Genomic DNA, 11,921 nt, shown 5'->3' with positions numbered 1-11,921 from the left:
GGAGCAGCAGCATAGCAAAAACACTCATCAGCATGTCTGTGTGTGTGCCATCAATTACCATCATCACTGCTACATCAGCCACGGTAGGATCTCAAGGTGAGTTAACACTCTGGAAAAAGTAGATAGGGACACGCACATCCAAGCTGGGCCACACTGGGCCTGGGTGCTGGATCAAAAGGTTACTTACAGTGAAAAAGAATGATCCGCACACCAAAACGAGCTCCCGTTAGGTTTTTTTATTTGCAAAACATGACGTTTCGGGCCACACTGGCCCTAAAAGCGTCTTGAGGAAGGGCCAGTGTGGCCCGAAACGTCACGTTTTGCAAATAAAAAAACCTAACGGGAGCTCGTTTTGGTGTGCGGATCATTCTTTTTCACTGAGTTAACACTCTGGAACTCCAACCGGCATTTAGAGACAAACGCTTTCTTATACAGCGTTCGAGTTAAGTCAAATCACTGCTGTTTTTTGAATGAGATTGTCCCTACTAGACTTAGGTCTTCTCTGAGTTCATTAAAGAAAACTTAAACACGAGTCAGTGCTAAATGTCAGGGTTTGACGTTAGTCTCTCAGAAACAAAGAGTAAAGCTTCTTTCTAATCTCGCCATTTTGCATATGTTCAACAATCATACAGTGATAAATCCATCATAGAAAAAGAGGAAGTGAGACCAATTTCTGTACTAGAAGTAGCAGGAAATAGACCACAGAGATGCAGGTGCAGCTATAAGACTTGTTGTGTTTTGACAGAGTGATGCTGCTAACTAACAAAAGTAAGTGAAAGTATCTGACGGTAGATTTCCCCTTTCCTTTGCTATGGTATACCTAAAACAAAGAATGAGTCCTGTACTGATGCTCACTGTGTGTTGTTGCTCCTGAGAGGCAGCACGGCGCAGGCTGTCAGTCCTAGTCGGACCTGGTGGGTTCTGGAGGTGATCGCCGGTCTTAAGGGCGACTGGAACTCCCATCCACACACCGTCAGCTCTGTTTGGCCATCGGGGGGTGCCGTTCGTGGTAAGAACTGTTGTCAGTAAAGTAGAATATAGAGCACACTTTAAAATTAAATGTTTGCATGCTTACACACAAAGGGATATTTGTATACTTCTAGATTCAGAACAGGCCCGAGGATTAGTGAACTCCCACCCCGGTGATGCCAGGCGGGCACGACTCGTTCCTCCAGCGACTGCGGCACTCGCTCTCCCAGGAGCATTCTCCAGAGCACCAGCCGCAGCCCATGAACTTGGGGGCTGTCAGACACATGGCACAGGTGAGGAAGTGCTGGCAGCCCGGGCCTCTCTGGGGCACCTGAATCATCTGAAACCAAAAGATAAAACGTAACATATTCCATCTTAAATCGACAAAGATCACCAGATGCCTTGCGGTTTTTTCATTATCGATGTTGTGGCTATCTGGATATGTTCGCCCTGCCTCCAAACTACAGAGTCATATCATGTTCAATGGGAAATGTAAAATCCCCAAATCCAGCTGACTCGCTTTTGTTTAGAATGTGGATGTGCAAACTCCACAGCCAGGAGTCGAACCCAGGACGTTCTCGCTGTGAAGTGACAGTGCTAGCCACTGTGCCACCCCCATCATATCATGTAAGCTTCACTAAGCCTGATCTGAGAGGTTGCTTCCTCTCTCATTCAAAGAAATAGGACTTCTCCTGTACCTTGTCTCCAACCACAAAGAGAAGATACTCTGATGAGTAGACAGCAGCAGTGGAGGACACCCTCTGGTTCTCTACCAAAGAGTAATTGGCAAAGATAATAGGGCTGGATCTTGTCAACACAAGCTGCCAACAGACACACACACACAACAGATTATAATTAGTACTGATTGCATTAATACAGGACTCAACAGTCATTTTAAAATTGAATTAAAGGCATTTTTCAAAGAAGTCCCGGACCTGCAGCAAGCGTCCGGTAGAGGTGCCGATGTGGGCCACGGTCTTGTTCTCTATGGTGGTGACCAGCAGAGAGGTGAGCAGGACGTCTCTCATCTGCCTGTTGAACAGGTCCACTCTGTAGTAGGGCTTTGACACCATCGTGGGCTGGTCCCGGCAGGTGGCGTTGTTCTCCATGCTCTAGTACCAAAGGCCAGAGGCAGCAGATGATACAGAAAAGGTCTAGAAAAAATACCTAATATTCTTTCTTTTTCTTTCTCTTTTAAACAAGGGTTCTCCTATACAATTTAGTTTTTCAAAATTCAGATACAGTAAAAAAAAAATCCTTATGTGAAGGCTATGTCAGTGTAGTCAGCCAGTAGAAATTAACATGTCAACAGATTATTTGCATTCACAGCCCAGTCTTTTCCACTATTTGTTGCTTTAAAGCCAACTAAACTGTATTGGCTTAAGCGGAGGACCTCATACTTTGCTGGTGTCACTGTTGCAAAATGTCTAATCTATTGCTTGACAGAGTATGTATTCATAAATACAGAAGACTGCTTAGATTCTTGTAGAAAAGCATTTTATATAGGAATGATTATCATGTTTGGGCAAGCACCATTCAGCATAGTGTCTACAGACCTGTGCGATAAAATCAGTCAAAAATGTTTAATTAAATTGACTGTTTGATTTTGATGCACAGATCTAACCTAGTAGTCTAATCTCTTCGTGGGAATTTGCTGATGTAGGATGACTATCCAGCTGTTTGCTTGGGCACGTCGGCTGCTATCATTTTAGTGGTTTACAGGTTGAGTGGTTGCATTTGAGAAGATAAATCAACTCGACAGGTGAAAAATGCAACAGCGTAGTACGAGGCTCCATGCAAGGCTTATTTGGTTTGGGCATTGACAGAAGGAGCTGCACCACTCACCACCATTGACTGTATAAAAGATTTTATACAGATATTATAGATATAGATATTTTATACAGTCAATGCCATGGCAACCAGAGAAACAAGGTTTTTAACACTTCTGAAGCACAAGGTGAATCAGTTACGATGATATGATAATTTCATTATTGACGAGGCCATTGATAAATGATCATGTGCTGCACTCCTGACAGAATGATTGCCTTGTAGCTATAGATCCAGAGTGGGGTGGAGCATTGCTTATTCAAATGGAGTCTTCATGTTGACACTGGCTTACACACTGATGTCTCTTGGCATTTTTACAAAAGTAGCCTAAAAATAAAAATGTGGCACGCTAGAAGATTTGTGTTCTCTTAAAAGCAAATTAAAAACCAACCTAGGCCTATATAAAAGTTTCTTTCATGTGAGGTGTTTTGAGAACAAGAAGCTGGGAAAGCAGAGAGCAGTGAAAAATAAGGGAAGATGCCTCCTGCATCATCCAATCCCATGATGGAAGCCTGGTGCTTGGGGAAAGCGCATAAAGAGCATTGCGCTATTGAATGATGTCACTCACCTCTGCTCCCCAGAGGACCATGAAGCCTATGCATTCATTTGGTTTCCTGACCTCAAGAGCTGAAGAAAGAAATGATTTTGGAAGCTGAAGGACAGAGACTATCATTCATCTTGTATAAGGTGACAGAACAGAAGATGAAGTGGACTAAAGTTCAAAAGGTGAAGACACCATTTAAACACTAAAAGTCTCCCAACGGTAACACCTCTAAAACACAATTGAAAAATAGTATGACAGTAATAATAACAATAAGTGAGATTATATATTTTATTAATTTATTCATTAATTATTCTCATTCATCTTGTGGCCAACTAAAAGTTTTGAGCAAAAATACAACAGATTTCACTGAGAGCCCATTCAACCCTTTTTGCCTCAATAGTAGAAAGAGGTTAGATCCACTGATGACAGACGCTGTCGCATAAAAGAAGTGCACTTTGCGTCATTCAATTTGATGACGGTATATGCCTCCATATGCTGTTGGCTTACTCAGAAAACGTGTGAGCCACGCACAGATGATGCTATTGGCAGCATTTGTGTGTTGAGCTACTGGGAGATGGAAGAACCAGGATTTCAGATTCTTGGACAATCCGGCAGTTGGCAATTGGCAGGTCGCTCAGCATTCAGACTAGCAGCCAAAGGCAACACAGTAAGAGGCCTCAGTCAGCTGCTTATCGTAGTTGCGTTAAATTCCTGGACGCCTATGGGATTGTAATTGTTATTTGATCCCATAGACACTCAACAATTGAGACAAGATAGCCTGATATTGCTGTTGACATACTTCAGACTAAAAAAAATATGTCTGAAGACATTTACTTGTTTCTGACTCTGGGAAAGTGGGAAAAACAGTAAAATTCCCCAAAACTACTGTATGTCTGAACTATCTCTTTAACCAAATCACACACATTTAGGCTATTCTATGCGATCTCCTTTTGATAACTAATGTAATATTCTTTCCACTTCCATTCACTGAGCCTCCCCTGAAACTCTTTAGAGTCCACCTGGGGAGGCCCACCTCCCACTTTGAAAACCCCTGTACTATGGCAAATAAAGGACAGAACATCCTAAACAGCTTGTGTTTTGCAAACTGTGTTAATTTAAACCCATTCCAATCTTTCAGCAGCACATTATGGTGGAACACAAACTGCTGTGTTTCAAACATGAATCAGATGCTACTGTCTCAAGCCTGCCTAAATATGTATGGCATAGGTAGAAGTCTTGTAACCAAAATATCCATTTAGAACAACTAACATCACTTGTTTCTGACAAGGACACGACATGTGTTTTCCAACCACAAGTTCAAAGCCACTTCCAATAACAATTTCTCAATACCGGGAGTTCTTGCGTCTCATACTTTCCTAGTGATTTGCAAAACCTCAAACTAGAAATCTACTTTCAATCAATTCAGGACCCGCCCCCACCAGGGGCGTAGGCAGAAATTAAATTATGGGTGGGCCTGGATAAAATTGGGTGGGCCTGGACAAAATTGGTGGGGCAATTGCATGACGAAATTTTGCACGGAACGCGCGCAAAATTCCTAGATGTCATGAAGTTGTCATGCATTAGACTCTGGAGATGATGTGCCCTGCGTTTTTAAGCTACAAAACCATTGGCTAGCAAGGCAGCATCAAGTTTGCCTCTAGAAAACAACCAATTAATTTTTTTTTTTTTTTTTTTTTTTTGGGTGGGCCAGGGCAAGAAGTGGGTGGGCGTGGGCCTGTGCCTACCCAGGCCCACCCGTAGATACGCCCCTGGCCCCCACCCTCTCCTCCCCCCTCACCCCTCACCCAGCAGTCAGCAGTCGCATGGAGGAGAGGGGGAGAAAATATGATGGGAAATATGCATGTCATCCAGAGAATTACCCGTAAGCCAACTAAAGAATATGACCTTAAAAGGATGTTGAAAAAACACATCAAGCCAGTTATGTAACTTGATAAGATAGCATTAAATATGTTCCCACATAAATTAAATTAAACGTCAATAAACAAGATCAAATTAGTAAAGTCAAAAAATACCCTCTTCCTGTCTGACCTGAGAGATTCACTCAACGATGCAGAAAACAAGTCATAACACTAAACTGGCCTTACTCCCAGTTGGCATCCTTCCAATATTCATTCGGCCATTGGCTTCTGCATAATGACGGGAAGCAAATGGCTTTTTCCATATTGTTTTTCCATCCAAAAAAGAACTGTGCATCAGGTGGCTGTTCTTGATGGATTCATTGAGTGCACTGCACACTATTGGTTCCAGTTTCATTCCTTAGCCTGCTGGCACGCAAATAACAGTAACAGTATTTTAAAGACTTCTTAATCCCCCCAAAAATGTGTTAATCTTGATAAGCACTGCAGTTGATTTTCTATTGGACAATATTATACAAAGAATATATAATGTATAAGCTAGTGTAATGAATCTGCACAGACGTGCACAACTCTGATGCATAATCAGTGTTGTTGCAGTGTAGCAACAGCAAGATGATCCGTCACCCCTAGGTGTCAATCAACCAGGATCAGTAGTAGATTAGACCTTGGACATTTCATGCCACGTTAAAAAGGCCAATCCAATATATGCATATTAGTAATAATAATAATAATTGTTATTATTATTATTATTATTATTATTATTATTATTATTGTTGTTATTATTATTATTATAATTATTATAATTATTATTACATTTATTTATTTTTGTCTTAGCTTTTGGTCATACCTTATTTGGATACTCAACTTCCTATCAAGTGACTACAATGTGTCACTATAAAAAGTCAACAGAGTTTCAAGTGATACTCATATACTTGTGTGAAACGCAGATAATAGGTGGTAGTCAGTGTCTGGGCTCGGCTTCATCTGTTTCACTTTGCCATGTTCATGCAGACTGTTGAGAGTAGCTAGTAACAGCGACACACCCACATGTTACTGAACAGCCCTTATCACGACACCTGCACTCTGAGTCAGCAAATAGTCATCCTGATGAATGGATGGGAAACGGATGTGATTTAAGAGAAATACTAGCGTCTAGCGATGAACAAATAAGATATTTTAAGTGAGTTAATCGTAGGGTCGGTGTGGAATGTATTGCTGCCAACACATTAACAATGATGCTTCATAAGCTGTCGACCATGTTATCCAGCAGACAATATGGCAAACAAGCCCGACCCGAGCCCAAACCCGTTCTGTCTGAGCCCGGGCCGGCCCGGCACATTGGCTGCATTTATGGGCCCGAGCCCGGCCCCAGGCCCGGTTCTACGGGGGTGCAAAAGCATGCATTGCACCCTTATTTTAATTGTCTGCATGCTCAGTTGAAAAGTAAAAAAAAAAAGAAAAAAAAATGCTGCAGCTGCACACTTACTGTTTAAACTTGAATTATAATTGTTGTTTTTCTTTGTTCTTTGATGTGAATTTATGGCTTTTTGGCACCTATATGTAACCTTTTAAGGTTGAGATAATTGTATTATCATTATATGGTCCAAATATTTCAGTAAAGCACTTGAAACACTTGAAATATTCTTGCTATCATTCTACTTGAAATGATGGTCAAATGCATTATTTTTAGTAAAATAACGTCAAATTTTTGTGGGCCTTCAGCCGGGCATCTGCACCCCTTCCTATCTAGGATGCATCCCTAGTCATCTTGTTCTGGAACCGGCCCTGCCCGGCCCGAACCCGAAATGTTCTTAGTAAGTTGGCTGTTTATCTAAACTATATAACCCTGTTATCTGTTCAGTCTTATGAATATATGAGGTTTTAAGGTGACAATGTTATAACATTCTGCTTATGACACCAAATATGACCACAATTAAATAAATATCTGACCACAAGCCCGGCCCGACCCGACCCGGACCCGAGGAATATAAGGGAGATTCCGGCCCGGCCCGCGGGCCCGGTCGTGCCGGGCTCGTGTTCGGGCAGAGAATCTAACCTCTAACTGGTACCATCTCATTTAAAAAGGGACAAGACAGGTCTATGGACAGGAGAATGAGGAGATACACAAAACAAGTGTGTTGACCTATGACCAGGTTAATCGGTGAGTGGCTCACCTCATGCGGGCAGCTCTCACAGGGCTGGAAGTGGCAGAGCCCTCTGGACAGCTGCTCTGGTCCAGACTCGCAGCAGTCGTCCACCCCGTCCACGATCTCCTTGTTCACGATGTCCATGGGGAAAGCGCACAGGGCCGAGTCGTGCTCCGTCACCCCGTTATCATCGGTCACGGCGAAGACCCCGTAGAGGATGTCGTCCTCCTCCTCTGCCCCCAACTCTTCCGCCAGCTCCCTGCCTGCCTTCCCAAAGTGGGCCGCCTGCACCACGTTGTACACGACGTCCTTATAGGGTTCGCTGGCCACGTTCCTCCTTCGACGTTTCGGCTCAAACCGACACTCCAGGATCACCTCGCGGTACCTCTTCATCTCCCATTCGTTCCGCGGGAGCCGGCCCAGGCGAGTCTGAAACGGAGACGATTCCTGATCCGGACTCTCTCTCTGGACAGACAGGAAGTAGACAAACTCCTGGGTGAAAAAGCTGTAGACATAGTCGATGTTATACGTGTTCCGTAGGCCCGGGAGAACTGTCAGGCCACGCACATCCCTATAGAAACCATCCTCTGTCGCCAGCGGCCGGCGAACCGATATGGACTTCCTCCCGTAACGTTGGGTCACACTGTCATTGACAGTGGCAGCAACAAAGAAGTACACGGTCTGTCCCTCCTCCACCATGGTGACTTTGGTACCGAGAGTGCTGGCCAGACAGTCGGGGCAGTAGGCAGCCGAGTTCGATTCCTTTCTGAACAAACATTTAGAAAGAGAAGGCGGTTCTCCATTTATGTTGGTCAGTTGGTGGAAATGGCACACGCCATATTGAGAACTTCCACAAGAGTATAAATACATAAAGAGCGTATCTAACAGTAAGACTTTGTTGTCCGTGTTCTCTAAGAAGTTAGGGTCCTTGTCGACGTCGCACAGGTCGCATATCTTACACTCCGGGCTCCCCACCGGCCCGGTGGGAAGCTCCCACGCCTTCTCCAGGCTTCTGTTGACGGCTTCGATCACGTTCTGAGAAGCCACGTACACCTCCTGGTACAGCGAGTTGTTGACGATGTTCTGGATGGGCCCACGGGCCTGGAAGAAGGGCATGGTGTAAACCACTGAGAAGTTGACCGGGCTGGTCGCCGTCGAGGGGCAGTTGGCCGAGGCGAAGGCCAGCAGAGTCTGGAGCCAGACACATGTCCCCCACCGTGTGGTCCAGTGGACCATCTCCACTCGGGGGGCACAGGGGGTGCAACAGCACAGACGACGTTAGGTTACCTCCAAGTCTGATGCATGTATAAGAACATCCTCAAGACCAGCCGCTGATGCCTGAATAGAGGAAATTGCAGAGTAGTCATTAAATCACTTAATTTATTTACATTACAAATATTCTACAAAATTGATCTAACATTATTCTTCCAGCAATGTTACATTACCTGCAAGATGATGAAATGTTATTTTTTCTGACATGCAATTTGAGGGCGAGTGCACCTTGTCACTAAACAGGGTCATTCAATCAATATATCAGTCAATAAATAATCAATAACAGTCCGCTTAATTATGCTCAAAGCCAAAAGCCTAATAGAGTCAGAGGGTGCCAGACATTTTGGTTGGTACAAACAGTAGGGATTATGATAACAATGTGGTCATCAAGTGATTCAGATAAAAGCTTCCTCTGACTCACCGCAAACAGTGAGGGACATGTTTACATAATCATATAGAAACTGTGCTGGTATTACTCAGCATAGTATATTGAGTATGAAACTCTACTCGACTTCCTGCAGACGTCATTAATTTCTGTCTGGCTATGTTTATGCATTTCTTGCAAACCTGCTATATATATAATGTGTAATATATATTATGCAATCAATGTCATAGTAATGGACCCGGTTTATGGCCTTTCTTCACTATTTGTTACACAGTTTATCTGCTGGGCTTTTCTATCCGGTTTTCTTCACAAATCCATCCTGATCAGTCTCACCGCAGGAGTCAACCAAACAGAGCCGTGTCTTAAACCCTGAGCCTTGTCCTCACACTGAACAGAAGTTGTTGGGTGGATTATTAACTAGACGCAGCACAGCACGGCTGCGTTCAGGAGCCCCGGCCTCTCTACTTAGCATTCCTGTCACAACCACTACGTGCCTTTCTGGGGGAAAGATGCGCACGGACTGATGGTCATACAACGTGCGTCTTTTTTTTAAAGTCACAGGTGACGAAGGAATGACTTTGTCTGTTCGTGCCATTGAATTTCATCAGCTCTGATTTCTAGTGTCAGGTGGGCATCGGGGGGGACTTGGTACTGATCAATTATGTTTATGTGAAAATGGCAAAAATGCTTATTGTTAGCAATGATATGGGAAAGTTTGAGGCCAAGTCTTGTGTCTAAGCATCAATAATTCATAGAATCCTGCTGATGATGTGTTACATTTTAACATTTGCAGCGCCATGTGAAACCTATTCAAGGTTAGAGTTTCAAAGCAGCTAAGACATGGGTGTACATATTAATGGCACTGATTGACTTTCTTCATGTTCATGGTTAATAAAGCAAACGGTTGAAATTGAGTTTCCATTCATTATGCGGTAGTGCCATTGTGCTATTTGCAGACTTTAGTGAAAAGCTACATTGGAGTATTTCTCTGGCCTCTGACATGTGAATAGAAGGCATCCACTCAAAGTTGACGTGATCATTTTGAGTGACACTTTATGGTGACGGTAGAAAATGCCATCTCAGTATCACCTGTGTAACGATGCAGCCATTTGTAATTGTAAAGGCCCAGCTATACCGAGTGTTTCTATTCTCACTCTCAAAAAACGGTATGGTATTATTATGGTATATTATGGTACTGTGGAAGTTAAAGGGACATGATGGTACTGTGGAAGTTAAAGGGACATTATGGTACTGTGGAGGTTAAAGGGACATTATGGTACTGTGGAAGTTGTGCACGGCTAGGGATACAACTCCTTGTTGTAGAGTTAAAAGTTCACCGTTCGTTTATTTCAACAACACAACTTCACTGTCTAGTCACATGACCACAACGTAATCACCCCCTATAGGGTGGTAGCCTACGGGAAACATTGTGAACCAATAATACTACGGTAAAAGTAGTGTGAATGTATTGTAATTAAACACAACACAACATCGCCGTGAATAATCTGTAGTGTTGTGAAATAATTAATGCATAATAATCATGAAGCGTGATTTTTCCTCAGACTATAATCATTCCCTCAAAATCTATAATTGTTGCATCCCTGTGTATCTCTCTAGTTTTGTTGGACCTTATTCCAAAAGAATATGCAATGAATAGTAGTGTCATGTTATCATTGTATAGATCATATAACACCCACAACAGTTCAAGAGAATGGTGCCAAAAAAAAAAAAGTTTGATTCCAACAGCTGCCCAAAACCTGAAAGGCACAACAAGGCTACACCTCATTAAGCATTAGGAAGTCCAATTCCTGTAGAATAGTAGAGCAAAGCTGTCTGCTACACATGTTGAGCATATTTTTTGCCCAGTTATAAATTAGTAACTTTATTCTTTGGCATACAGTATCACTCTCATATTACTCAGGGCACAGTTCAATGCCGTTGTCAACCTTATTTGCAATGTCCAACACACACACACACACACACACACACACACACACACACACACACACACACACACACACACACACACACACACACACACACACACACACACACACACACACACACACACACACACACACACACACACACATCACAACCTGAGTTTCACCACAGCCTATGGCAAATTACACATTTCCCTAAGGGGGGGGGGGGTATAGGCTATAGGCTGTCTGTGGTAGGCTACTCGGTAATGCGTTTACAGTTAGTATGTTTTTAATGTCCAATGGTATTGTTAGCCTATGTGTTTGACCTATAGTAGGCTGATAGGCTATTTTTGTTTTGCTGTGATAGCAATCTATCAATGATCTACACTACAACAAAAACGTTTTACTGGGTTTGATTACTATAGTTCTTGTCGTGACTGTTACTTCCAACATCAAATGTCTAGCTATAGCACATAAATAAGTTAGCACGCTATTAGCTGCTTACCTGTACAGGTCAAGGAGCCGTCCCTTTTCATTGAAGCAATCTATCCAATGCCAGTGTTGCTTGGCTGGCTGTAGGGATGATGAACTCTCCTCAGGTTGGCTTACTGTAGTCAAATCAAATCAATATCAGTATCAAATTCTGTTAAATAATACTCAGACTCATTGTCTTTCTCATAAAGCGCTAACAATGTAAACTGTGTTAGTTTCGGGTCTAACTTCTACTCTCTCAGTATGACGGTCTCCTGTCTCTGTTGTGCTGCGGCTGCGGCTTGCTCCTCCCCTCACCCAATCAGATACCAGCAGTAATTTAGCCACGTTTTTATTGGCAGAACAGTGTTTACCCGCCTTTAGGTTTACATGCGCCTTCATGTAATAAATCCATAGCAAACATCATAGTAAATGCTTATCGGACTGATGTGAGGTGGGGTGGGGGATAGGGACTTGGGGTGGGTCATAAAAATGCAAGCTTTC

The 11,921-nt window shown here is 43.1% G+C and overlaps 1 protein-coding gene across 1 annotated transcript in view; it reads right to left on the bottom strand.

Moving 5' to 3' along the window:
* Positions 1-8,600, bottom strand: part of mst1rb (macrophage stimulating 1 receptor b) — a gene marked incomplete at both ends in the record, with an annotated part of 19,061 nt that extends 10,461 nt beyond the window's left edge. The window contains 5 exons of the mRNA XM_083660528.1: positions 856-1,016; positions 1,139-1,309; positions 1,668-1,790; positions 1,905-2,081; positions 7,392-8,600. Of these exons, the coding sequence (XP_083516654.1) occupies positions 856-1,016; positions 1,139-1,309; positions 1,668-1,790; positions 1,905-2,081; positions 7,392-8,600 (1,841 nt within the window). The remainder of the gene's footprint in view (positions 1-855; positions 1,017-1,138; positions 1,310-1,667; positions 1,791-1,904; positions 2,082-7,391) is intronic.
* Between the last annotated feature and the right edge of the window lie 3,321 nt (positions 8,601-11,921).

The sequence above is a fragment of the Poromitra crassiceps genome (genome assembly GCF_964638095.1).
Source record: "Poromitra crassiceps genome assembly, chromosome: 25".
In the NCBI taxonomy this organism is placed as follows: domain Eukaryota; kingdom Metazoa; phylum Chordata; class Actinopteri; order Beryciformes; family Melamphaidae; genus Poromitra; species Poromitra crassiceps.
This window is presented reverse-complemented; position numbering and strand designations above follow the sequence as displayed.